Below are 27,028 nucleotides of genomic sequence, written 5' to 3'. Positions count from 1 at the left end.
AGGATATTTTTGAAAAGGATGTGATTTTTAAAAATTTTAAAAGGATAAGATTTGAAAAATTTTGAAATTAAAATCTGAAATTTTTTGAAAAAAAATTGAAATATTTGCTTAAAAATAGTTAGAAAATATACTTTTTATTTTTGAATTTTATTATGAAAGAGAAAAACACACAAAAGACACAAGACTTAAAATTTTTAAATCCAATGCTCCTTGTTTTCGAAAATTTTGGAGGGAAAACACCAAGGCACACCAAACTTAAACATTTTAAGATCAAAACACAAAGAAGACTCAAGAACACCTTGAAGACTCACAAGAACACCAAGAACAAAAGAAAGAACACCAAACTTAAAATTTTTAGAAAACCAAATTAAAATTTTCGAAAATTAAACAAATATTAACAAGAGAACACCAAACTTAAAGTTTGGCACAAGATTTAATCAAAGAAAAATTATTTTTAAAAAGATTTTAAAAAGGAAAACTCAAAGGGGCAACTATTCCCAAGAAAATAGACACATTTAACAAATGCAAGGATTGAACAGATAAAAACTATTTTTTTGATGACAAAAACACAAAGGACACCAAACTTAAAACATGCAACTAGACTCAATGAAAATTAATAATTAATAAAGAAAATTAATATTTTTGAAGAAAAAAATTTTAAAGGAAATAATAAAGATGCAATTCTAGTGACTCTAAACCAAAAAGACAAATTTTTCCTAATCTAAGCAACAAGATTCACCGTCAGTTGTTCAAACTCAAACAATCCCCGGCAACGGCGCCAAAAACTTGGTGCACGAAAATTATACTCACACTATATAATTCCACACAACTAACCAGCAAGTGCACTGGGTCATCCAAGTAATACCTTACGTGAGTAAGGGTCGATCCCACGGAGATTGTTGGCTTGAAGCAAGCTATGGTTATCTTATTATTCTTAGTCAGGATACCAATAGGGTTCTTTAGTTTTAATTGTAAAAAGTGAAAGAGCATGAAATGAGTAATTGTTACGCAGTAATGGAGAATGTGTTGGAGTTTTGGAGATACTTTGTCTTCTGAATCTCTGCTTTCCTACTGTCATCTTCTTCACACACGCAAGGTTCCTTCTATGGCAAGCTGTGTTGGTGGATCATCGTTGTCGATGGCTACCATCTGTCCTCTCAGTGAAAATGGTCCAAATGCGCTATCAACGTACGACTAATCATCTATCGGTTCTCGATCATATCGGAATAGGGTCCATTGATCCTTTTGCGTCTGTCACTATGCCCAACACTCGTGAGTTTGAAGCTCGTCACAGTCATTCAATCCATGAATCCTACTCAGAATACCACAGACAAGGTTTAGACTTTCCGGATTCTCAAGAATGCTGCCAATTAATTCTAGCTTATACCACGAAGATTCTGATTAAAGAATCCAAGAGATATTCATTCAATCGAAGGTAGAACAGAGGTGGTTGTCAAGCACGCGTTCATAGATTGAGAATGGTGATGAGTGTCAGGGATCATCACCTTCACCATGGTTAAGTACGAATGAACATCTTAGAGAGAAACAAGCGTGTTTGAATAGAAAACAGAAATAATTGCATTAATTCATCGAGACGCTGCAGAGCTCCTCACCCCAACAATGGAGTTTAGAGACTCATGCCGTCAGAGAATACAATGTTCAGATCTAAAATGTCATGAGATACAAAATACGTATCTAAAAGTTGTTTAAATACTAAACTAGTAACCTAGGTTTACAGAAAATGAGTAAACTAAGATAGATAGTGCAGAAATCAACTTCTGGGGCCCACTTAGTGTGTGCTGGGGCTGAGACTTGAGCTTCTCATGTGTTTGGGCTGTTTCTGGAGTTAAACGTCAGGTTGTAACCTATTTCTGGCGTTTAACTCCAACTTGCAACCTGTTTCTGGCATTTAACTCCAACTTGCAACCTGTTTCTGGCGTTCAACGCCAGAATACAACATGAAACTGGCGTTAAACGCCAGTTTACGTCATTTATCTTCGAGTAAAGTATGAACTATTATATATTGCTGGAAAGCCCTGGATGTCTACTTTTCAACCCAATTGAGAGAGCACCAATTGGACTTCTGCAGCTACAAAAAATCCATTTTGAGTGCAGAGAGGTCAAAATCCAATAGCATCAGCAGTTCTTTTTCAACCTGAATCAGATTTTTGCTCAGTTCCCTCAATTTCAGCCAGAAAATACCTGAAATCACAGAAAAATACACAAACTCATAGTAAAGTCCAGAAATATGAATTTTTCCTAAAAACTAATAAAAATATACTAAAAACTAACTAAAATATACTAAAAACTACATGAAATTACCCCCAAAAAGCGTATAAAATATCCGCTCATCAAGAAGCTCCCCCTTCCCTCTAGAACTAGGGTTTCTTTAGTTTAATTTCTTGTAATTCCTACTTTTAATTCTTGTTCTCATTTACTTTTCCTTGTCATTTATTGTTATTGCATCTTTCTTCTTCTTCATTTCTTTTGTTATTTCCTTTATCTTGTCATTTTCATGTTATGAGCAATCTTTGTTAATTTTACTTTCAATTAATGTAATTTATGTTTTATGTTCATTTAATGCTTTCTTTAGTTATTGTTATCATTTTCTTACTTTTTGTATTTTAGATTTTATTTTTAATGTAATTTAATATTATTTTATTTTCATGCACACCAAGTGTTTAATAAAATGCATGGCTTAGTTTTTACTTAATTTTTCTCCACTCTTGGCTTGGAATTGATGACTTTGGTAATCCTTGAGTCATTGATATCCATTCTTGTTTGATATATTAGAGTAGTTAGTTGATTTAGTATCCATTGACTCTATGTGACCCTTAGTGTTGACATAGGACTTATGGATTGAAATCAACTATGCCTATTTGACTTATCTTCGATGTAAGGTTGACTAAGTAGGATTAACTCTTCATAATCATCATGTGTTTGTGGTCAATGTCTAGGATAGGTAGCCTTAGCTCTCAATCCATGCCAAGAGGCTTCTTGCATTTGAATTTTCCATGCTTTGACTTTTATTGCTTGTTTGACTTTTATTTCTTGCATGTTTAGTTTTCACACTCTTGGTTGAGAAATTGGTTGTTTGGGTGGAATTGAGTTGTGGATGTCCATTCCGCATTGTGTGACAATTGTTATTTCGTTTGGTTTCTCTTGACTCTAAGTGACCCACTAGTGTTGACTTAGGACTTAGGGATTGGAATCAATTATGCCCTTTTGATTAATCATCAAGTAGGATTGACTAATTGGGATTAATTCTACACAATTGCCATGTTTGTGGTCCATAACTAGGATAGAAATCCTTAATTCCCCAATTCTCACCAAGAGTCTTCTTGCATGTTCATTTAAATTCTTGCTATTTATATTTCTCACTTCTTGCATTCATCCAACCCCAATTTCCTCCCATAGCCAATAATAAGCATTTCATTGCAATCCCTAGGGAGAACGACCCGGGAGTATAAATACTCTCGGTTATAATTGTGTTTTGATTGTGACATTCTTTGGATTAAACATTTGATTTGGGAATTAATTGTTGATTTAGACTATACTTTCAACGATGGAATTTTATTTTGTGAAAATCTAGATCAATGAATAATTCTCTTATCATGGACTGGCTGACAAAGTTGGCTCACTTTCTACCCATTCGAATGAACTATACTCTTAAGGAGTTAGCGTGCCTGTATATCAAGGAGATTGTGAGACTTCATGGCATGCCCACTAATATAATTTCTGTTAGAGATCCCCGTTTCACTTCAAGGTTCTGGGGTGCATTTTAGAAAGCTTTTGGAACCCGTTTGAGCTTGAATACAACTTATCATCCTCAAACAGATGGTCAATCTAAGAGAACAATCCAAACCCTAGAAGATATGTTGAGGACTTGTGTTCTGGACCAACCGGCGAGCTGGGATCGATATATGCCGCTAGTGAGGTTTGCGTACAATAATAGCTACCATGCGAGCATCGATATGGCTCCATATGAGGCTCGTACGGGAGGAAATGCCAATCTCTGCTATGCTGGTACGAGGGTGGAGAGAAAATTCTATTAGGGCCAGAATTGAAAGCTGAGACTACCGAGCATGTTAAAAAAATCAGAGATAGGATGCTCACTGCTCAGAGCCGTCAGAAGAGTTACACCGATCAGAGGCGGAAGCCTTTGGAGTTTGAGGAAGGAGACCATGTTTTTCTTAAGGTAACTCCGACAACAGAAGTAGGTAGAGCGATTAAAACAAAGAAGTTGAATCCTCGATACATCGGTCTGTTTCAAATTCTTGAGAGAGCTGGACCGGTGCCGTATCGGATAGCTCTACCGCCTCACCTTTCGAACCTGCACGATGTATTTCACGTGTCATAGCTTTGGAAGTATACTCCTGATACTAGCCATGTGTTAGAACCAGAATCGGTGCAGTTAAGAGAAGATTTGACTCTACCAGTGACTCCGGTCAGGATTGATGACACAAGTATTAAGAAGTTACGTGGAAAAGAGGTTTCACTAGTAAAAGTGGCATGGAGCCGAGCCAGTGTTGAGGAGCACACTTGAGAACTTGAGTCAGAAATGCGATCAGACTACCCTCACCTATTCTCAGGTAACTGATATCGAATTTTGTGGGCTAAATTCCCATTTAGGTGGGTAGAATGTAAAACCCGGTTAATTAATGGCTAATTAACCCAAAAATTAAAATATATTCTAGAAAGGGAGTAATGAGGTTTTTATGGTTTAATGGGATAGAGAAATTTAAAACGAGAATTTCGACACAAATTTTAAAGATATCGGCCCAAGATTGGGCCGAACGGGCCAAACCGAGCCAACCGGACCCAAGTTGGGTCCAAGGCCCAGCTAAGCTTTCTTTTAATTGGAGAGCTCAGCTCTCTCTCCCTCAAAAGCAACACACACACGCTTGTAAGGGGAAGGGAAACTCAAACCCTTGCTCCTATTCACATCAATCTTTCATTGATAATATCTTTTGATCTGAAGCTCCAATTGATGCACCGTTTACGGTCACGCGACTGCAGCGTTGGGCTCTAAAAAACCCACATAAGCAATATTGGGGTAAGTCACAGTTTGCCTTTCAAATTCTCAGCCCCAATTTTCAATAATTAGTGGATAAAGTGTTGAGATTTTTGAGTTTGGATGTCATAGGATCAAATTAACTTGAAAGGGAGGCTTGATCTTGCTCCTTTGGTCTTTGGGTAAGGTGAGATTCTCAACCCTAAGCTAAAGACTTGAGATTTTGTGACTTAGTGATTGAGTTTTTGTGTTTTGGTGTGATATTGTGGCTTAGGCATTTTAAATTTGTATTGTGGAGCTTGATTGGTGGTTTTGGAAAGTTTGGAAAGGAGCCTTGTGTTGGGAAATCTATTGGTGAGGTTTTGGAGACCTTGGAAGTTGAATTTGAGAGTGTTCCAGGTGGAATGGGAATCGGCCAAGGTATGGTTTCGGTTTCCTGTATCTAAAATATAATGTGGTTATGAAAACGTAGGCTAGTGACCCTAGGATAGGGCTTTGGAATGTTGATGTAGTTGTTGGATAAATTGGATTGAGTTAAATATATATGAATGATGGTGAAAATGATTGTGAGTGGTTGTGTTGGTTGGTAAATCATGTAATATTGTATGAAATATGGATTAATATGTTGGATTGAGGATAGAGTTGAGAATTTGGTTGATGAACATGATTTGATGTATGAAATTGAATTGTGAATCTATTTATGTATATGTATATGGTGATGAATGAATTGAATAATTGTTTGGAGGTTGAGATATAAAATGTTAATTTTAATGTGAGATTGGGTTAAATGAGGACCAATTGGTGGGTTGGTATTGAATGAGTGGATAGAAGTGTTTGATGATTGGATGACTGAATTTGGTTGGTTTTTGAGTGAATTTGGAATGTATCTTTTGAGATTTGGGAGTTTATAAGTTTTGGTAAAAGTGGAATTTCGATAAACTTCAACGGATCATATCTTGAGCAATTGTTTTCAGAATTTGATTATTTTTATATCGATTGAAAGATAATTTCATAAGCTATGAAATCTTTTAATTTGATTGAAATCTGAATTTTGTGGAAGGAGATATGATCGTTGGAAGTTTGGGTTAAAATTTTAAATTTTGCAAATTCTGCAGAGTTTGAGATTTCTGGGTTGGGTGCGCACGCACAACCAGTGGAATTTTGGAGCCTGTGCACGCATACAGCCCCGTGCGTATGCACAAGTGAAAATGAGGCTGTTATTGGGAGCACCAGCACACTCTGTGTGCATACATGGCCAAGGGAGTTTTGCAAGCTCTGCGTACGCACAGCCCTGTGTGTACGCACATGTTGGGAATGGCACGATGGTGGCGGTGCTAGCACACGTTATGTGTGTGCTAAACGTTGGAGATTTTGCTTTCTGTGTGTACGCACAGACCTGTGCGTACGCACACTTTTAAAAATACTTTTGGGCGTGCGCGTGCACACCCCTATGCGTACGCACGCGACCCAATTCTTTTCTAAAGCTTTTGTTTTCAAGCTCTTCACATTCCCAACAAGCTCGTAACCTTCCGAGATGTTATTTCACACTTATAAACCCCCAATTCCATCCCCTAAAACTTAAATAATGTAAAATGCCTAGTGATTGAGAGAAAGTTAGGGAAGAGGATAACTTTTGGAGGAAGAAAGGGGATGTTATGTTGAGTTGTGATGAGCATAGTGAATGATGATGATATGCGTTATTGAGGAGGATGGTGGAGTGTTGTATATGATAAGAGCCGGATGGCCGAGTATGAGATGAGCCGAATGGCCGTGTGTGAGGATGATTATGGCTGATTATGAATTGTGAAATGTGAGCCGAATGGTTGAGATACATGTTAATATATGGCTGTGATTTAAATGCATATATGTTGGATTGTTGATTATTGTGATTGTTGCACTCCACCTATCCGAGACACGAATTTTCCTGGGTGAAAGCAGTGGCTAGCCATCATGTGCTCTAGGTGGAGACTTGATACTCTGCTTACTCTATGTTGTAAGTGTGGCCGGACACTGTGAACATTCCGGATGAGCTCGCCCCCGTAAATATACACCAATAAGAGTGTTGGATTATATATTATGTTTATGTTCTGATATAACTCAAGTTGGGAATGCACGAAAAAGGAACAATCCAATGGTTAGCTACCAGGACTTGTCGAGCTGGCTTTATAATCGACAGATGAGACTCATCAGCCACTAGGACAGGCATGCATCATCTGCATTATATGTGAATTGTCTGGATTGCCTAGTTGATTGCATCATTACTTGCTAATTGCTTAATTGTCTTATCTGATTCTACTTGTGCATTCTTTGCTTGATTTACTTGTGCTTGCATCTCTGTTACTGTTGGCGGTTGGGAGGTTTGCAGGATTTGGAAAGGTGATGTTTAGTTAGTCTGAAGATCCTTAAGTTAGTCGCCTATTTACATTTCTTTTGGTTTAGTATGTTTGTACGCTTTGATTATAATCTGGAAGTTCCAGGATTGCCTTCGGCTTTCCCAGGACATTACATGTTAGATATTTGGGCACTGTTACCATGTTGAGAATCTTCGGTTCTCACCCATCCGGATTTTGTGGTTTTCAAATGCAGGACGTGAGGCTCCTCGCTGAGGCATGCTGGAGACTTCCTTTTGGCGGAGATCCTTAGTCTTTTGGGTTTTTATATTGATCATGTATACTTGTTAGATACTTATATTATCCACTGTTCATATGTATTTGTACTATCTTTTCTTAGAGGTTATTTTGGAGAAACAGGATTTGTATATTGTCTTTTGGGAATTCCTTTATATATATATATATACCACTACGCTTGGACCGGTTATCTTCGCAAGCCGAGTCCCGGTTATGTTTGTTTACGTTATCGATCGAAGTGTTGCACTTTTTGATTTATCGGTTTTGATTTACCCATTTTTCTTTAAAGGCTCCTAGTTATAAACATCTTTGCAATACTATATTTACTAACTTTTTTATTTTTAGAGGTCGTAACACCTCGTCACCTCTGTTTTATGACTTAAGCATAAGACTCTGTGTGGTAGAGTGTTACACCTCCTGCTACTACAAATCTACCCATTGATACAACCACTTATGATAATGACATAAATTTTGAGTCCACTTTCAGGGACAAAAGAGACGTCCTTGAGGGTGATGATGTCGATGTCGTCCCCATGCCGATCACAATATCTTACCACTTCATCCAAGCCAATAGTAATGTTGTGGCTTCTGACCTTGAGGAACCCAACACCATTGAAACCTTAAGAAGAGGACATCACATCAAGCATCATTTTTCTTGTCTTTGTGATTATGTGGTCAACTTTGTCATGTTAATGAGCCTATTTTACCGTCTCCCTTTTTTAACGTACTTCCAAGTGTGTCCTATCCTCTAGCAAATTATATGAATTACGATCATTTTTTGCTTTCTGTCGTATGTCTCTTGCAGCTATTAGGATTGAAATTGAACCTAAAAGTTTTTATGTTGCCATGCATAATGCATGTTGGCGTGCTGCCATGACTAGTGAAATTCAAGCTCTTCATGACAATCAGACTTGGTACTTTACTACTTTGCCTACGGAAAGGAAAGTTCTTGGTTCTAAATGGATATATTACATTAAATACCACATTGATGAAAGTATAGAAAGATTCAAAGCACGTTTAGTAGTATTGGGGATTAATCAAGTTGAGGGTTTGGATTACAATGAAACTTTTACACCTGTGGCAAAAATGATTACTATTCGTACTGTTTTGGCACTCGCTGTTGCTAAAGACTGGGAGCTCCACCAAATGAATGTTCATAATGCTTTTTTGTATGGTAGTTTAAATGAAGATGTGTATATGAAGCTTCCTTCTTGTTTTTTGTTCACAATGCAAGGCAAGTTTGCAAACTTCACAAATTTTTTTTAAGACTTGAAACAAGCTCTACATTGTTGGTTTACCAAGCTCTCTATATCCCTGTTCTGATATGGGTTCTAATAGTTCTCCACTGATCACTCGTTATTTGTTTATCGTGATCACACTGTTGTAGCTTATGGTCTTTGTGTATGTAGATGATCTTATTATTGTCGAAAATAATTTCTTGGCAATTGCAAAGTTTAAATCTTACTTGCATCGTTGCTTTCACATAAAATACTAGAAAAATTAAAGTACTTCTTGGGATTTGAAGTTGTTCGCTCACCAACAGGCATCTTTTTTTGCCAATAAAAGTATACTTTGGACATCCTTGCTGAAACTAAACTGCTAGAATCTCGTCCCATATCTACTCTTCTTGAAGAGAATCATTGACTTGCTTTGGCTAAAGGACCATCGTTATATGACTCTAGCAAATATCGTCGTCCAGTAGGATGACTTCTCTATTTATATTTTACTCGACTCGAGCTCTCTTATAGTGTACATGTCGTCTTAATTCATGCAGGAACCTTGTGAAGAGCACTAGGTGGCTGCTCTTCGAGTAGTTCGTTATTCGAAAGAAAAACCGGGGCAAAACATTATACTTCATCGTGATATTGATCTTACTCTACATGGATGGTGTGATTCTAACTGGGTTAGTTGTCCTATTACTCTCCAATTGCTCATTGGTTAGTATGGCCTCTTTGGTAGTTCTCCCATTCCGCGAAAGACCAAGAAGCAATTACGATCATCTGCTGAAGTTGAATATCGCTCCATGACTAACACTACTTATGAATTAAAGTAGCTTAAAAGTGTTCTTTATTTTTTTAGTGTCCCTCATCTTTACTCATATTTTTTTATTGTGATAATCAAGTTGTTCTTCATATTGCTAAAAATTTAGTTTTTCATAAATAAATCAAACATATTAAAGTTAATTGTCATTTTATTCGAACTATAATACTACAAAATATGATTTTTTTTTTCTCCTATATTTTTACTCGTACTCAACTGGCAAATATTTTTACCAATTCTTTAGGTGTCCAACATTTTAAATTAATTCTGCACAAGTTGAGTACTCAAAACTTATATGCACTAACTTAAAGAGAATAATATAGATCAAATTATGTCTATATAATCAAATTAAATCAGATATATATTCAATTATATTAATTAAATTTTTTTATTTTAACCATTAACATATCAAAATATCAATTATGTATTTTTTAAAATACTTTATGATGATGTACATAAACCATAATTAAGAGATTATCATAAGATTATTGAAAAATTTTTTGTGGATATATTTGAATGATCAATACAAAAATGGGCACATTTGTCCAAACCACTTTTAGCATCGACAATAAAAAGTAAGTTTAATTACTCTATTAATTTCTATAGTTTTATGAAATTTTTAATTAAATTTTTGTATTTTTTTAATTAAATCTTTACACTAAAATTTTTTTTAATTAGATCCTTATATTTTTTTCTTTTATTTAGATTTTTGCACTAATTTTTTTAGTTGTGTCTCTATAAAATTAAGTTAATTACTGTTAAGAGTGACTTAATTAAATAAAAAAAATTTGATACAAAGACCTAATTTAAAAAAATAATAAAAATCTAATTAAAAATTTCGCAAAATTATAAAAAACAACAGAATAATTAACTCTAGTACTTTATCTTAAAAAAAAAACAAAATACTTTATCTTTAAAAATAAAAAAGAAAACAAAACTCGTAAGAAAAGTAACGGGTATATAAATTGCAAGTCCAAGCGTGACACCCTAAAACCCTAAACCCTCTTTTACTCGTTTTGCTCCTCTACTCTGTCCAAACCCCAGCTCTCAAATGGCCATGTACACCGCGCTACGCCGTGCTTCCTCCGCCGTGATCCCCCTGGCTCTCCGCCGTACTACGGCGCCATCCTCTTCCAGAACCTTCCACAGCGTTCTCTCTGCTGGCGTCTTGCTCAGCGGACAGACAGCCACTCGTACTGTTGTAGCTCCTTCTCTTCGCGTCGCTAACAGCTTTGCGACGAAAACAAGTGCCGATGAAAACCTCGTTCAAGTCCTTGAATCTGAGATCAAATGCGCCTACGATGATAACCAATCACAGCATGTAAATTTTCTCGATTCTCGTTTCTTCCTTTGTGGTGAACAATTAAGTTATCCCCTTTTATTAATTATTAATTTTCTTCTTTGCACTGAATAATAGGTGTTGCTTTCTTTAAAGTTAGTATCTTCAGCTTAGCCGTTGCATTTTCCCCTCTGAAGTTTTTTTTTAATTTATTTAATCACTGCTTTTTCGTTATTGTTGATTAGTAAGAATGTTAGGTAGATGTGTATTCAAGTAGTTTATTAGCTTTGTTGCTTTTGGCCTGCGCCTCAATTTGTTTGAAAAAGAAAATGATTGTAACATGACATTGGAAAAGGCATAGGAAATGGAATCCTAGAATTGCATAGTATGCATATATCATATATCTGCTTGTTAAGAAGCTAAGGTATCACTTGTAATTTGAATGAAAGAATTGGAATAGTTTAGATTTAAGAATTTAAATTATTGTTCTGTTATTAACAACTCATGATGGTCCTTTTTACACATAATTAGGAGTTGGTTGCATTTCGTTCTGTCTCATAATAAGCTAAGATCGTGGTTTGACAAAATTTTCAAAGCTAATATCTTTTCTCAAATTATGCTGATCTTATCCTATATTATATTTCTCAAAATATTCTGCTTCCAGTATTTAAACTGAGTGCCCCACGTTGTGGTACTGTCTTTAATTCATTTGTATGTTTGACTTGTATGTGTAGATAGGTGATGGAATTCTGCTGGTTTTAGTTACATACCAGTTACCCTATGAACTATGTTGTGACCGGATCCAAAATAACCTTATTTGTGGGTATATTAGAAATATATTTCTTATGCAACTTCAATCTCTGATATCTTATCATGTGAAAATCAGGATGAACATGGGTTGGTTGTGTTCTTTATTCGTTTTCTCAAATTTCCTCTCTCCCCCCCCCCCCCCCCCAAACCCATCCTTTTTCAGTCCCATAACCTAAGTAGATTTTGACTATTCTTTCTTTCTGCTTCATTTTCTCTCTTTTTCATCCATAATTTGTATGCTATGATTAGTTTGGTGTCGTATCCGTTTTTTAATTAATACTTCCAAAATTGTTTTGTCAACATGCATTGAGGAGCTGCTATAAAGATCATTCATTGGTTCTTTCTATACAAATGAGTTGCGTTTGGTATTGCAGTCATATTGGATTATGTACTAATTTCATTGGCTCTCTTGTATACCTTTCCCAGGTTGAAATCCCGGATGATTTTCCTTTTGAAATCGAAGACAATCCTGGAGAAAGAACCATACAACTTAAGAGACAATACCAAGATGAAACTATTAAGGTTCAAGTAGACATCCCTAATGTAGCACTCGAGGGAAACGAGGAGGATGATGATGAAGGAGAGAAGAGTAGTGAATCTAGCATTCCTTTAGTTGTGAGTGTCTTCAAAGGAAATGGAGTGTGTCTCGAGTTTGGAGTGACGGCTTTCCCTGATGAGATTACCATTGATAGCTTGTCAGTGAAGAATGTCAATGAATCTGAGGACCAGCTTGCATACGAGGGACCAGAATTCACGTAAGCATTTTATTAATATTTTCTTATTTCTTATTTACCATATAATGTTCCTTTTCTCTTCCCTTCCCTTAACATATCCACCCCATTATTTCTTACAGTGATTTGGATGAAAATCTGCAAAAGGCTTTTCACAAGTATCTTGAGATCCGGGGAATCAAGCCCAGCACAACAAATTTCTTGCAGGAATACATGTTTAGTAAAGACAACAAGGAATACTTGGGGTGGCTGAAGAACCTTAAGAACTTTGTTGAGCAATGATTTTAGAAATGGGTTACTGTTTAAAGGGCAATCAAAAGGTGATAGATCCCTTTGTTAAATTTAGATGGAACATTAGCATGTTTCTTCGTGTATCATGATGGGATGAGAAGTACTGCAGATTACTGGACTAATAATTTTGATAGACCTTATTATTGGTCACCATTGTTATTATACTTAAAATTTCACCCTTAAATGAAATAGTATATGGGTGGTTCCCCCATTTGTTATCTTTTCCTACAATTGTTGAGTATGTCTCACCAATCAGCATTGTTTTAGTTTTGCCACATACAGTGAATCCATTCATCATGGCCTTTAATTCATTGATTGAGTAAAGTATCGTTTTTATCTCTAATGTTTGAGATAAGTTTTAAAATTCTTCCTATGTTTAAATTGTCCTATTTAAATTTCTAATGTTTTAAAATCAGAGTAAAGACGTAACTCGATCTTTGTCTATTTTTACGAAGGACAAGATATCTCTTGTTAAAAAAAATGATACTTGTCCCTCAATTTTTTTTATTTTAGGACTGTTCGACTCTATTAAGAAATTTGTTAATAAATAGTAGCAAAAAAATTTTTGTGGGAGTTTTATTTGTAACTTGTGAGAGATTTAAATTTCCCACAATGTTCTTTTTAACAATATAATTTACCACTACTATCACCACTTTTTTCATCTTCATTATTATCACTTCTATCTCTATTATTTTCATTGTGTAACCATATTTTATCACCGTCATTATCTCTTCTACTATCATCATCGCCAATACAAATATCATCAACATTAATGTAATCTTATTTCATTTTTTATTCGATGCTATTTTTTCTTTTAAAAGGTCTTTATACTGCAATTACTTTTTCTTTTTCCTGAGGCATAATTTTCAGCAATGGTCTTTCTCCACTTAACCACCACGGATAAAGAAAGTTTTTAAAAATAAACTTATTAAACGTTTAGGACAACTTTAGAACTTACTTTAAACGTTGAGAAAAAAAAAACGATATTTACTCTTCATTGATTTGCTTCTATGCACAAGATCATCTGCAATGACTAAAACTCAAACAACCGAGGGTATGGTTAATATTTCTTGAGAATAAGAATAAGACTGGTAAAAGTTACATACATACTTTGTAGGTGAACTTTATGTTGGGCTATGCTATGTCTTGACCAAGAATTACACTACTCTATTCTATAAAATTACAAAATATGATCTGAGGAACAAAATTACAAAAATGCCATGCTTTTTGTTGTATTTCCAGAATAGTAGTTCTTCATTTTGAATTAACATTAAACCCATGACATCTTCATCTCCGAGATCAATAATGGAGGAAAACTAGTTATTGTTGCTATGGAATTCTCTAATAAGGACTCTGAAGAATAAAAGAATAAATAAGTGGAATTGTGGAATTATTCTTTAATTAAATTAACAAATATATAACACGATTAAATAAGCAACTGCTATGCATAAATGAAGAGAGTATTAGATAGTTGAAAATTTTATTAAAAAAAGCAGCATGCTAGAAAAATGGATCCAAGACTCAGTTATAAGTATACTAACATGATCACAAAAATATTAGATATACCAAAATTAACTATTATATATATATATATATATATATATATATATATATATATATCTTTTTATAATTTTATATATTTATATATAGATATATATGTTATTTAACTTATTTTTAATATATTTTATATTATTATTTAATTTTGATATATACCTAGTATGATTGCATTATCACAATTCACATACCAACTTTTGTTTTGTACCTTCAACATTATCTAAGTCAACTTATTGGATAAGAAGAATGCAGAAAATTATTTTTTAATGTCTCTTGCGCATGACCGTGAATTTATATTGCAGATTGATCAAATTACCAATTAATATCAAACAAGTTAGGCATGGAATTTATATTCCAAACCAAAAGTAGTACCTAAGAAATTTTCTTCGTCTTATATTTATGCTTAAACTCAAAATAATCTATAATAAAAAAAAAAATTTAACATGTAACATTCTGATTAATGTATCTGATAATAAAGGATCGGATATGCCAGACCCACTATTTCTATTTTTTTAAATCACAAATTTAGAGCTCGTTGATAGCAAAAGTTACAAATAAAGTTGAGAACATTCATTGAACAATAACTGAAAATAAAAAAATATATAATAAAAGAGATAAATTTTGTAAAAAAAATCAAGGAAAATTACATAAAAAGATGTACTAATATATAGGATGCGCAAAAGAAAAAATTACGTAAAAAGATGTACTAATATAATCAAGGAAAATAAATACAAAAAAAAATCTGCAAAACCATATGAGTAGCAATGAAATTTTCAATATGGAAACCTCATAACAATTGCGATGTACCCTGTATCGGAACTATGCATTTCAAAACATTTCACTTATACGATATATCTCTTAATCTTAGAGGTTTCGTTCAGATAATCCCACCACATATATGAAGTTGAGCAAGAATGCACAAAAAAAGAGTTAAATCGTGCAAAGATTTATTTCTGATCTGAAATATGAATAAAAGTATAAACTTTCTAATGGTGATAAATTTTTTATATTTATGAAAATTTTGATTATTTTGACAAAAAAGATTGATTATTTTATTGTCAAAATCTTGATTATATTTGTAGTCAATTATTTTATTTTAACAATATGTAAAATAACATTTTGAAAAAAATTTAAAGGTTAGTAATTTTAATCTATATTGGCCAATATTTTTAGGCAACAGTCTAATTATCTAACAAAAATTAAATATCAATAAGAATAAACTACTAAAAATGACTTAAATACTGACATAGTTGATTATTTTTGTCAAATTTTATAATTTTTTAAAATATTTTAGTCGTTTTGAATTTTTGAAAGGGTTTAACTTTTCAATTTTGCTATACATACAAGCGTTTTTATCAACTAAATTCAATCAAGTTGGTCCAAATCCAACAAAAATTACCTAAAATTACACACAGATCGGATCAAATCGGATATAATCTATAATTCTATCCGATCCGCACTACACTTATCGAATCGGATCGGATATGATATCCATATTTTTTCAAGTTGGATCCGATCCGATCTGATCTGCATATCAGATCGGATATCGGTATATTCGCATAATTTAAAAAAATTGTTTCAAGGCCCTTTTTGACTCTAAACAATTTATTTGTCACCTGTTTAAGCCTATTTACTCCTAAAATATTATCAATAAAAGTTCTCTTGAATAACAAAAGAAAAAAAATAACACAAGATCTAAGTTTAATTATTCTAAGTTAAAGTACAACATGAAAAATTAAAAATAAGATATTATAAAATTCATAAAACAACACACTAAAATTCATATCACATTAAGGTTTACTTTCTTAAACTATGCTATTTATATGAGATGTGCGGATCTGCGGATCGTATCTGCGAATATCACTGCCAAATCCGCAATCCAATCATACCATAGTGTGGATCAGATCCAATGGCTCTGCGGATCGGATAATATCCGTAAAATTCGGATCAGATGCGGATAATTACCGCAGATATACGGATATTATCCGATCCATATGTAGCTCTAAAATCACCCACACAACATGCACGTGAATCACACACTTCTTTTTTTTCTTCTTCATTATGCTTCTTTTTTCCCAAGTTGTTTCCGCCTCCTCTTTCTTCTTCTATTGGTGTTACTTTTACTGTATTTTATTTTTATTTTTTTCTCTTCTTCGTTGTCACGTGTTATTGCATTTTTTTGTTTGATTTTTTTTCTTTTTCTTTGTTTTATTTCTCTCAACAGAGTGAAATAAGAACTATATGAAAAAATGAAATAAGAAAAAGATGAAGAAGAAACAGAAGAAAAGAAAGAAAAAGAAGAAGAAGAAGGGGGAGGAGTTTTGAATTGTGCAGAATTTATCGAAAAAATAATACTAAAATTTCTTAATAATAACATAAATTTTTTTATTTTGACACCGAAATTTTGCTACAAAAATACAGAAATATCTTCTTTAATACTGCATTTTTTCCTTCTTATTATTTTTCTTTCTTACTTCTTTTTTTAGGAGATTTGCTTCTCATATTAGACTTGAATGAATATGTCTGTACTGTATTACAATTTTATTCAGTTGAATAAATATAGATTCATACTTATTAGATTGAATTCTTATCAAAAACGAAAATAGCACTAAAATTTGTTTAAAGTGATACCAAAATTTAAATACAATGATAGATAATATAGAAAATAAATTACATACTAAAAGATCATTGACTATATAAAATAAAATAAGATAGTATCAAAATTAATCGAAATTGACACTAGAAGTTTAGTAACACGACACAAAAATATTAAATCTTTCTAAAAAATATTACACATTCAATGAATTGAATGCTTATCTTATATATAAAATAATACATATATTGCTAAAAAATAATACCGAAATGTCTCCATATTAACATTGAAATTTTTAACTAAATGATGTGATAGAATTAAAAATTTATTTCATGAAGACTTGAGTTGCAGATTTACCAATTTTAATAGAAAAGAGAATAAATGAGAAAATATGTAGATAAAGCAGTGAAATTAAGCAGAACAAATACAAAAATTTGAATAAGAATGAACACTATCATTTACGTATAAAAAGACGATGTTTCTGATATATAAAACAACACGTAAATTTCTGAAAAAAAATACCAAATGGCATCACTCTAACACCGAAATTTTTAACTAAATGATATAAAAGAACTAAGAAATTATTTCATGAAGACTTGAGTTGTAGATTTATAATAGTTTGATAGAAATAAAAATAAGTGAAAAAATCTATAAATAATACAACAAAATTAGCTAGAACAAGTACAAAAATTCGAAAAAGAATGAACAATGTTATTTATATATAAGAAGAAGATGATGACGATGACGATAATGATAAAGATGATGATGATAACGATGATGGATAAAAAGGCGAAGAAAAAGAAAAGAGGAGAAGAATTTAAATGAGAAAAGAAGGAGTAGGAGTAGGAGATAGTAGTGGTGATAACAATGACGATAATAAAAGAGAAAGATGAGTAAAAAGAAGGAACATTAGAGGTGTAAGTAAAAAGACCGCACATAGTTGTGAAACATATTATAACAATTTGGTTGGACTTAGGAGTGGAGCTTTAGTTAGACAATGAGAAGTTCCAAATTCTTTTATAAAAAAATTAATAGTATTTTTCACAAAGAAAAATATTATTCGATTGATTTAAGTACATAATTTTAATATGTGTATCTAAGTTCAATCTTCACCTCTTAATTTTAAACACTAGTAACTTGATCTTTGGACTTAAGTCGAAGAAGGCTTTCACATAATAAAGGCCTTTATTGACTTATTCAAAGAAGACATCAAAATTTTTTATTCTATTTTAAAAAAAATAAAATTAAATCTAAAAAAATTATGTAACAAAAAAAGATAACCAAAAAAATAAATCATAATTGAATCCTTGCCTCTCAACTCTCAAGAATAAAAGCTTCCTTGTCTCTTTCAAAAAACCAAAACTCCCTTGCCTCTGTTCAAAAAACCAAAATATGCTACCTTTGTTCAACAAGAAACAAGAAGTAAGTTTTTAATGGTGTCAATTATAAAAAAAAATCAGGTATTTTTATTTATTTAATTTAATATTATTTTATTTTTAATGTTTATTTGATTTAATTTTTTATATAATATAAAATATTAGAATATTTAGTAAATATTGATGTCATTGTATTTCTATAGATTGATAGAAGAATTTGTAAGTTATAACTTAAAAAGTTTTAATCTTTTAAGTTAAGTTTTGAATTCAACCAATTATATTTTTTTCGTATTATCTTTGTAAAATTAGGTAACTTTTTGTTTAATTTAATTTAGTATTATTTTATATTTGTTGATTCCTTAATTGATTGTCTTTTGACTAAAAAAATATTAAATAAGTATTATAAATTTTAATATTTATTTTTTTAATTTTTTTATACATATTTTACAGGATATATATTCAATTTTTTATACAATCATAATGATGAAAAATCAAAGAATTAATATCTTTTTTAAGATGAAGGTTAATGTTCAAGAAGGAAAAAATATAACTTCTACAATATCAACACCTACTATAGATAGTTATTCTACTTCAATGAATAATGAAGAAAGTGAGATACAACCTTCAAAGGTTCAAAGAGTTGTATCTAATGAGTTTGACCTTAATTCTTTTAAACGATATCCTGAAAAACGGCTTTAAATTTAGCAAGATAACCCAAATCAGAAAGATAAGATTAAACGAGCTTATCTTAAATGGAGATAATTTTCTTGAAATGATAAAACTCATAACATCTTTCAATGATGCAGTTGTAAAACTGTGTTAGAAAATGCTCCATATAATGCTAAGTATACTTCACATTAAATTAAAAAAAAATCTTGCATATTCTCACAAACAAGATGAGAAAGCATATTTGTGAAGAAATTGAGGATTCTAATTTTTTCATTGTAATAGATGAAACTCATGATGAATCCAAAAAAGAACAAATGACACTTGTTTTGAAATTTGTTGATATACATAATTTTATTCAAGAGCATTTTTTTATCTTGTACATGTTGAAGATATGACATCATTAACTCTAAAACATAAACAGTGTAGCATTCTTTCTCAACATGGTCTTGATGTCTCTAATATACGTAGTCAAGGATATGATGATGCCAGCAACATGAGAGAGGAATAGAATGGGTTACAAGCATTATTCTTAAAAAATTGCTCTTATGTTCACTGTTTTGCTCATCGATTACAATTTGTATTAGTTGCTGCATCTAGAGAAGTTATTCTTGAGCATCAATTTTTTTAAATTAACTTTTATCATTTGTTCTTTTAGTAAGCGACATAATGAGTTACACGTTGTTAAGATATATGAAATTGTCCATTTATTAAAGAGGAACCACAGAAATGGCGATGGGCCCCACAGTGCAGTGACGACGACATGATGACAGGCTCACTTGGTAGGTGGTTCAGCAACATAGCGACAATAACAGGCTTAGCAGTGCAGTGACGGTGATGGGCTCGGCAATGCTGCAGTGACGACAGGCTCGGTGATGCCGCAACGAACTGTGATGGCAAGTGGCGCAGCTGAGCTTGGCTGTGGTCTTTGAAGAAGAGGTGATTTTGATTGAGAGTTGGCAATAGAGGTGAGTGGCGATAAGAGTCTGTCGCAGCGACGGTGACGAACTGTGATGGCAAGTGGGAGTGGCGCAACTAAACTTGTCCGTGGCCTTTGAAGAAGAGTTGACTTTGGTCTTTGATTGAAGGTTGGCAACTGAAGGTGAGTTGGGGGTGAGGGTTGAGGGATTCGAAATCCTAATTCTTTTTTTGTGTGTGTGTGCGCGTGCGCGCATTACGGGGTAGTAAGGGCGGGCATTACGGGGTAGTTAAGGGCGGGTTCACCATGAACCCGACCCCGCCTCCCGCCGCTCAACTACCTGTCCCAGTTGAAACTTGTTCTGCTCCGGTTCGGGTTTAAACCCGCTTCCGACTGGTAGGGACGGGTCAGGTATCCGCGAGTTCGGGTACTCCTATGTACCACCCTATGCATATATCGCTTACATTACCCTTACTTTATTTGAGTTTGTATTGATCTTACATTTGATGAATGTGTGTGTGTGCGTGCGTGCATGACGAAGTAGCTAAGGGCGGGTTCACCATGAAACCGACCCCGCCTCCCGCCGCTCAACTACCTGTCCCAGTTGAAACTTGTTCTGCTCCGGGTCGGGTTTAAACCCGCTTTCGACTGGTAGGGGCGGGTCGGGTATCCGCGAGTTCGGGTACTCCTATGTACCATCCTATGCATATATCGCTTACATTACCCTTACCTCATTTGAGTTTGTATTGATCTTACATTTGATGAAAGATATTATAGAAATAACTGATATTCTCTATCAAGCTTTATAAAAACAGTCTCAAAACATAGTTAATGATGTTAGTTCATTCTACAAAAATACTTATCCAAAATATAAAAGATGACAGATGGAAAAAAATATTGAAAAATGTGAAATTATTTTATGAGCAACATGATATTCTAATTTATTATTTATGTGCTTCTTATGAAGCAAGACAGAGACGCTTGCGTCACCAAAAAGATCATACTACAATTGAGCACTATTTTAGAGTGAAGATATTTTTAGTCACAATTGATAAGCAATTACAAGAGTTGAATAGCAGATTCAATGATCAAGCAATGAATCTACTAAGTCTAAGCTCTAGTCTCATGCTTAAGGATGGTTACAAAAATTTTGACATTGCTAAGATTTCTACTCTTATTGATAGTTACTATCTCGAAGACTTTACTCAGCAAGAGAAGATTAATTTGTCTTTTAGTTTCAACATTTTATTCTTGATGCTCATCGATATCCAGAAATGAAGAATTTATCAACTATTCATGAATTGTGTATATGTTTAATATAAACAAAAAAATCAAAAGTGTGTTACTTGATTGATAGATTGATTCATTGATTTTAACTCTTTCAGTTTCTATAGCTACTACAAAGTGATTATTTTCGCAATGAAAATAATGAACACAAGGTTAAGAAACAAGATGGTGGACGACTTTTTTGTGGATAGTTTGGTTATTTACATTGAGAAAGAAATTGTCAAAAAATTTAGTTCTGATTCAATTATTGAAGATTTTAAGTCATTCAAGATTCGAAGAGTACCATTATAAACTGTTTTATATTTTTTATTCATGAAATTATTTATTTATTATCTTATTAGTAACAAACTTAAAGAATAATTATATTTATAAATTTGATTTTAATATAATTATTATTATGTAAATTTATGTTAAATTTTTGGCCTCCTTAATTTTTTTTAAATTTCACTGTTGATTGGACTTGATAAAGTATTTTACTCAATTATAAAATTTTTTTATTAATTTTTATTTGCTAACATTATAAAATATTATATACAATAGTCTAATCACATTTATACATCAAAATTAAATTCTTCATCTAAAATTTGAAAAAATATTCTAGAAAAAAATTAAAATATAAAAATTTTTTAAAACAAATTTATTCATCTTTATTTTTCAAAATTTGTTTTTTTTTGTTTGGAAGTTGGAGCAAATTCACCTATTACATTGGCAAAATTGTAGATTTTGTTAAAGTTCGTCCATTTATGCGATAAAGTTGCTTCTATTTTCGCACAATTTAAATTGTATTGGTATATTTTTATTTTTAATTTAAAATTTAAACAAAATATAATTTAAATTAAAAATTTAATTTAATTTGATAACAATAAACGTAGCCATATTATTGTATTTATATGATTAATTATGTTTATTATATTTTAAAAAAATTAACAATTTAAAATCAATAACTTTAAATTAAAAAAATTAATATATTCGTATTATTTTTAAATTAAGAAATTTATAAATAAAACACTCTTATTATTTAAAAATTTTTAAATTTAAATAAACATACTCATCTTATTTTAAATAAACGTTTATGGCCTTTAAGTATCTCAATAAAAGAGATGAATGTATATAATTCCTTAAATTAATGATATTAGACTGTCGTTTAAATATAACATGCATCTATACATATACACTCTAATATTATTAATTTGAAAAATTGTATATATCTATATTTTTTGTTGAGATACTTAAAAATCATACTTAAACACTGACACCTTTTTTTTAAATAACATGAGAACGTTTATTTAAAGTAAGACTAATAGATTTATTGCTAATGAGTAATAGCTCAAATGACATAGTCTTCCTATACTTAATTAAGAGGTTGTGGATTCGAGTCTCCTATTTTTTGTAAAAAAAAAAAGACTAATAGATTTATTAAACTTTAAAAATTATAAAATAAAAAATAATACAAGTACATTAATTTTTAATTTAAAATTACTGATTTTAAACTGTTAATTCTTTTTTGAAATAAAATAAACATAATTTTTTTAATACGACTACGTTTATTGTTATGAAATTAAATTAAAATTATAATTTACATTATAACTATTTAAATTTTAAATTAAAAAAATAAAAATATACCAATATAATTCAAATTCTATAAAATTAGAAACAAGTTCGCTACACCAATAGAAAAATTTGTTAGTTTCATCGAAATTCATCGGTACGGTTAGCTTCAACAAAAACGATTCAAATGGGTGAACTTTACTCCAACTTAAAATAATAAATTTTAAAAAATAAAGATCGAAAAAATTTGTTTTGGAAATATTTATTTTTTTAAATTTATTTCAGAAATTTTGCTAAGATTTGGTGTGTTACTCGTGTTAATAAATACTTAACTAGGAATTCCCGTTGCCAAAAAGCGACTTGGGTGGAGATAACTTCTTCCCCATCTTTTATGTTTTCATTCATTGCTCCGCATTTCTTGTTAGAGAGCAGTGATCCATTTCTTATGCCTAAATCTTTGGTCCATTGCACAATAACACACCAACGTACACATTTATTTGCTTCAACAATTTAGCGCTTACACTTAATCATAATCATCATCATCATAAGGTATGCATTTTTATTGCATTTGATTCTTTAAGTTGGTTCGTAATTTTTTTATTTTAATTCTGATTCTCTTTCTTTAGGAATAGTGTTTGTTGCAAATTTTTGGAAATGGATAAAAAAACAGCACACGGGCCTCTGTATTTTGATCTGAACACTGGAGGAAAGATACCGTCAGTTGGTCTTGGAACATGGAAAGCTCCTCCAGGTGAAGTTGGTAATGCTGTAATTGCTGCAGTCAAGGTGCTTCTCTTTTGAATTTCTTTTGTGCATTTGCTTTGTGATTTTTGTTCCAATTTCTATTTTGTTTCAATTGAAATGAAATTGTTGCAATGCTGTGTGTGCAGGCTGGCTATAGGCATATAGATTGTGCTAGGGTGTATGATAACGAAAAAGAGGTAAAATTTTGGATCCTATTCCCGCAATTCTTTGTTGTTAAGAGATAAATAAGTTTGTTATAACTTGGAGTGTAAAATTTAATTTGATTTTATTTGTTTAGCTTAGAATTAGGTTTAGTTTCACGTCGGTTTAACCATGCTGTATGTACACAAAAAACCAACCACCAAATCATCCATATAGTATACATTTTGGAATATGAAATACACATTAAAAGTTGTATGAAATAACACATCTATATGTGTACACATAATATTTATCAGTTTACTAGGAATCAATTACTTTTTGAGTAATGCTATACATCCAAGGTTAAAGGTTTGAACTTTTTATTGCAGAGAGGGAAAGAGAGCTGTTGCTATTCTTTGGCCAAAAAAAGTTGATTTCTAATATTTTCTCATATAATAAATTCTGGTATAACTCATACTTAAATTCAACTGTAACTCATATATAACCAGTATAAGATGAGAATCAGTCTCAAATTCTTTGCTTTAATAAAAATCTTAGCAGGCAAAATTTCTTTTGATTTTTGGTCAAGTTGATGCAAGGAATTTATATTTGAATTTGATGCAGGTAGGGGATGCGCTGAAAAAGTTATTTTCCACTGGGGTAGTACAGCGTAGTGATTTGTTCATAACATCAAAGATATGGTTTGTGTTATGAACTAGTTCTTCTCTTCAATTGACCAAACTTTTTAGTCTTCAATTTGTTTTCCCTAGATCAAGCCTTTGATGAAAGGACCCTTATGGATTTCATTCATTTATTTGATGTTGGATAAGGGACTTTATGTATAAAACCTTGGAAGATACTATTAAAATATATTTTAGCATAAATGAGTCAAACACAGATATGATCTGTGACATGATAGTGCTGTTTGATCATTTATTTGTTGTATTTGATATTGGATAAAGATCTCATTTACTATGAGTTTATGTATAAAGTGAGAGGGGGGAAAATCCACTATCAAATCACAGAAATTGCTTAGCAGACGAAATTTTGCGAGGATTCTATAGCCCAAATTAAGTGGAAGGAATAAAATGGGATAGATGCTATCCTTTTTATCTATCCATGATGGTTTCTTGATTCAATAAGAATTTGCAAAATGTAGTCTGTTGTTAAAAGGGTGCATCATATTTCTATTGACTTTCTCACTTAAAAACAAATCCATTTTAGGGAGCCGTTTTCCTTTGCTTTTAGTAATGAAATGAAAACCTGCAACTCACTTGGGATTTTTTTTTATTGTGTTTTTATTCCATATAGGACTAGTGACTGTGCACCTGAAGATGTATCAAAGGCATTGACTAGGACTCTGGAGGATCTGCAGCTTGACTACATTGATCTATATCTTGTATGGTTCTTGATTTCGAACTTAGCCCTGCAACGCTACTGAAACTAAAAGCTTCCTTTATGAAATGGGCTGATCTTGATCTTGAGAGTATTTTGTCACAGATGCATTGGCCGTTCAGGACAAAGCCAGGTTCACGAGGTTGGGCTCCCGAGATCATGGCTCCATTGTGTCTTCCAGAGACATGGAATGCAATGGAAGGTTTATATGCCTCCGGTCAGGCACGGTCAATTGGGGTGAGCAACTTTTCCACTAAGAAGCTGCAAGACATGCTCCAATACGCTAAGGTTCCGCCAGCAGTTAACCAAGTCGAGTGCCACCCCGTGTGGCAACAACCTGCTCTTCACAATTTCTGCAAATCCACCGGTGTTCATCTCACAGTACTTTTCTTTCCATCTTGTAACTTTATTTGTATGTTTAAAGGGTCTATTCCCTGTGATTTTGTTAACAACAAAAACATAAAACATAAAACATAAAATATAAAAATGCTGTTTATATTCAGGCATATTCACCTTTAGGCTCTCCTGGGTCATGGATAAAAGGGGAAATCTTGAAGGAACCAGTGTTGATTGATATTGCAAAACAACTTAACAAGACTCCGGCACAAGTGGCTCTTCGCTGGGGAATCCAAAGTGGCCACAGCGTTCTTCCAAAGAGTGTCAATGAATCTAGGCTCAAGGAGAACCTTAGCTTATTTGATTGGTCCATCCCTCCCGAGCTCTTCTCAAAATTCTCAGAGATTCATCAGGTTTGAATTCCCCTGAAAAGTGAAAACATACGAACTAATCATTCCTGTGACATGTTTTCAAGTTGTCTGTTTTACTACAATTTTCTCATTCCTTTTATGTGTGATGCAGCAACGGTTACTTCGCGGGGACACTGCGGTGCACGAAACCTGTAGTCCTTACAAAAGTCTTGAAGAGTTGTGGGATGGAGAAATATGAAGTGCAATTTCTTTTCTGTGTTATAGAAGTATATGATGTAATTTTAACAGTGTCTTCTTAATAATGCAAATTGTGGTAATGTCCTTTCTTGTGGTAATCTTTATCTTGTTAAAAACAATCAACCCCTGTTCCTAGGGGGTTTCACAGATGAACAACAGATAAAAATTGTTTCATTAATCAATCCTTTTGTATAATGAGTTATTGTTATTTTAAGAAAAGTACAAGCCGAATAAACTATTTCAAAAAGCTTGTAGTTGCCCAAGGAAACCTATCAAAACTGTAAAAACTTTTAACTAAAAGTTTTGACTATCATTCAGCAAGGATCTATACTTTTCATGTGAACTTTTGGTGTCAATAGCATGTGAGGAACGATCCTCAAGGATAACATAGGCATTGAAGCCTTGGATTTTTGGCTCTTAATTGGCACTAAGTAGCACTACTCTTTCATATGCATCGAACATCCATGATAGTTAAAACAATTTGCATTATAAGAAAGTATAGAAAACCAAGTTTTAGTTAGTCAATATTAGTCAATTTTAGAGTTTAAATTTATAATTTAGGAATTAGAGTCAAGGGTTTATGATTGAGGATTTCCAATTTAAGAAATTAATTTTAAAAAAGTTGGTCCCTAGCATTACTCATAACAATTTTTGCAACTAAATAAAAAGTTAATAGTCAAAATTATCTCTACGATAATAAAAGCTAACGTGGTAATTAAGTTATATTTCTAGTTTTTTTTTTATTGTACTTGGCCAACAAGAACCCAAAACACTATTAGCAAACAGGTCATCCAACACCCACCCGACCCGAAACCTTCTACACCCGTGATCCTTCGTAATCAATTCCAGCAGCTTGGCGTTCTTCCATTGTTGCCATTCCAAGCTCGAACTCTGGCTGCCCACAAACTAGGGGTGTACATGGGCTGGGGTAAATCCTAAATATACACCGAGTCTATTTTTTAGACTCCAACCTGACTCTACATCCGATGAAACCTAAATATTTTCAGGTCATAATTATACCGAATCCATGTTGAGTGAAAACCAGGCCTTTAAAATTTTAATAATAATT

General features: G+C 32.5%; 2 protein-coding genes across 3 annotated transcripts; both read left to right on the top strand.

Moving 5' to 3' along the window:
• Positions 1-10,687: 10,687 nt before the first annotated feature.
• On the top strand, positions 10,688-13,013 carry LOC130976056 (uncharacterized protein At2g39795, mitochondrial-like). The gene is made up of 3 exons (XM_057900796.1): positions 10,688-11,002; positions 12,197-12,525; positions 12,624-13,013. The coding sequence occupies exons 1-3, from the start codon at positions 10,733-10,735 to the stop codon at positions 12,781-12,783; spliced, it is 759 nt and encodes a 252-aa protein (XP_057756779.1). The 5' UTR covers positions 10,688-10,732; the 3' UTR covers positions 12,784-13,013.
• Positions 13,014-23,073: 10,060 nt separating this feature from the next.
• Positions 23,074-26,143, top strand: LOC130976228 (NADPH-dependent aldo-keto reductase, chloroplastic-like). 2 transcript variants are annotated; one of them, XM_057901028.1, is made up of 8 exons: positions 23,074-23,284; positions 23,362-23,521; positions 23,626-23,676; positions 24,245-24,321; positions 24,932-25,019; positions 25,121-25,396; positions 25,519-25,764; positions 25,874-26,135. In XM_057901028.1, the coding sequence occupies exons 2-8, from the start codon at positions 23,390-23,392 to the stop codon at positions 25,958-25,960; spliced, it is 957 nt and encodes a 318-aa protein (XP_057757011.1). In that variant the 5' UTR covers positions 23,074-23,284; positions 23,362-23,389; the 3' UTR covers positions 25,961-26,135. The 2 variants fall into 2 exon arrangements, with proteins under 2 accessions (XP_057757011.1, XP_057757012.1); XM_057901029.1 differs by having other exon boundaries at positions 23,085-23,284; positions 23,368-23,521; positions 25,874-26,143.
• The last annotated feature ends 885 nt before the right edge of the window (positions 26,144-27,028 follow it).

This window comes from Arachis stenosperma, chromosome 4, assembly GCF_014773155.1.
Source record: "Arachis stenosperma cultivar V10309 chromosome 4, arast.V10309.gnm1.PFL2, whole genome shotgun sequence".
Lineage (NCBI taxonomy): Eukaryota > Viridiplantae > Streptophyta > Magnoliopsida > Fabales > Fabaceae > Arachis > Arachis stenosperma.
The sequence above is the reverse complement of the archived record's forward strand: the minus strand, read 5'-3'. Positions and strand labels throughout refer to the sequence as shown.

What these genes read in the sequence shown, in the direction of transcription:
- LOC130976228 (XM_057901029.1), top strand. Translation starts at nt 23,390, where the DNA reads ATGGATAAAAAAACAGCACACGGGCCTCTGTATTTTGATCTGAACACT. An exon ending in TTCATAACATCAAAGATATG is followed by an intron (nt 24,322 to 24,931) that starts GTTTGTGTTATG and finishes TATTCCATATAG; the next exon opens with GACTAGTGACTGTGCACCTG. An exon ending in AATTCTCAGAGATTCATCAG is followed by an intron (nt 25,765 to 25,873) that starts GTTTGAATTCCC and finishes TGTGTGATGCAG; the next exon opens with CAACGGTTACTTCGCGGGGA.
- LOC130976056 (XM_057900796.1), top strand. Translation starts at nt 10,733, where the DNA reads ATGGCCATGTACACCGCGCTACGCCGTGCTTCCTCCGCCGTGATCCCC. An exon ending in ATGATAACCAATCACAGCAT is followed by an intron (nt 11,003 to 12,196) that starts GTAAATTTTCTC and finishes TACCTTTCCCAG; the next exon opens with GTTGAAATCCCGGATGATTT. An exon ending in TACGAGGGACCAGAATTCAC is followed by an intron (nt 12,526 to 12,623) that starts GTAAGCATTTTA and finishes TATTTCTTACAG; the next exon opens with TGATTTGGATGAAAATCTGC.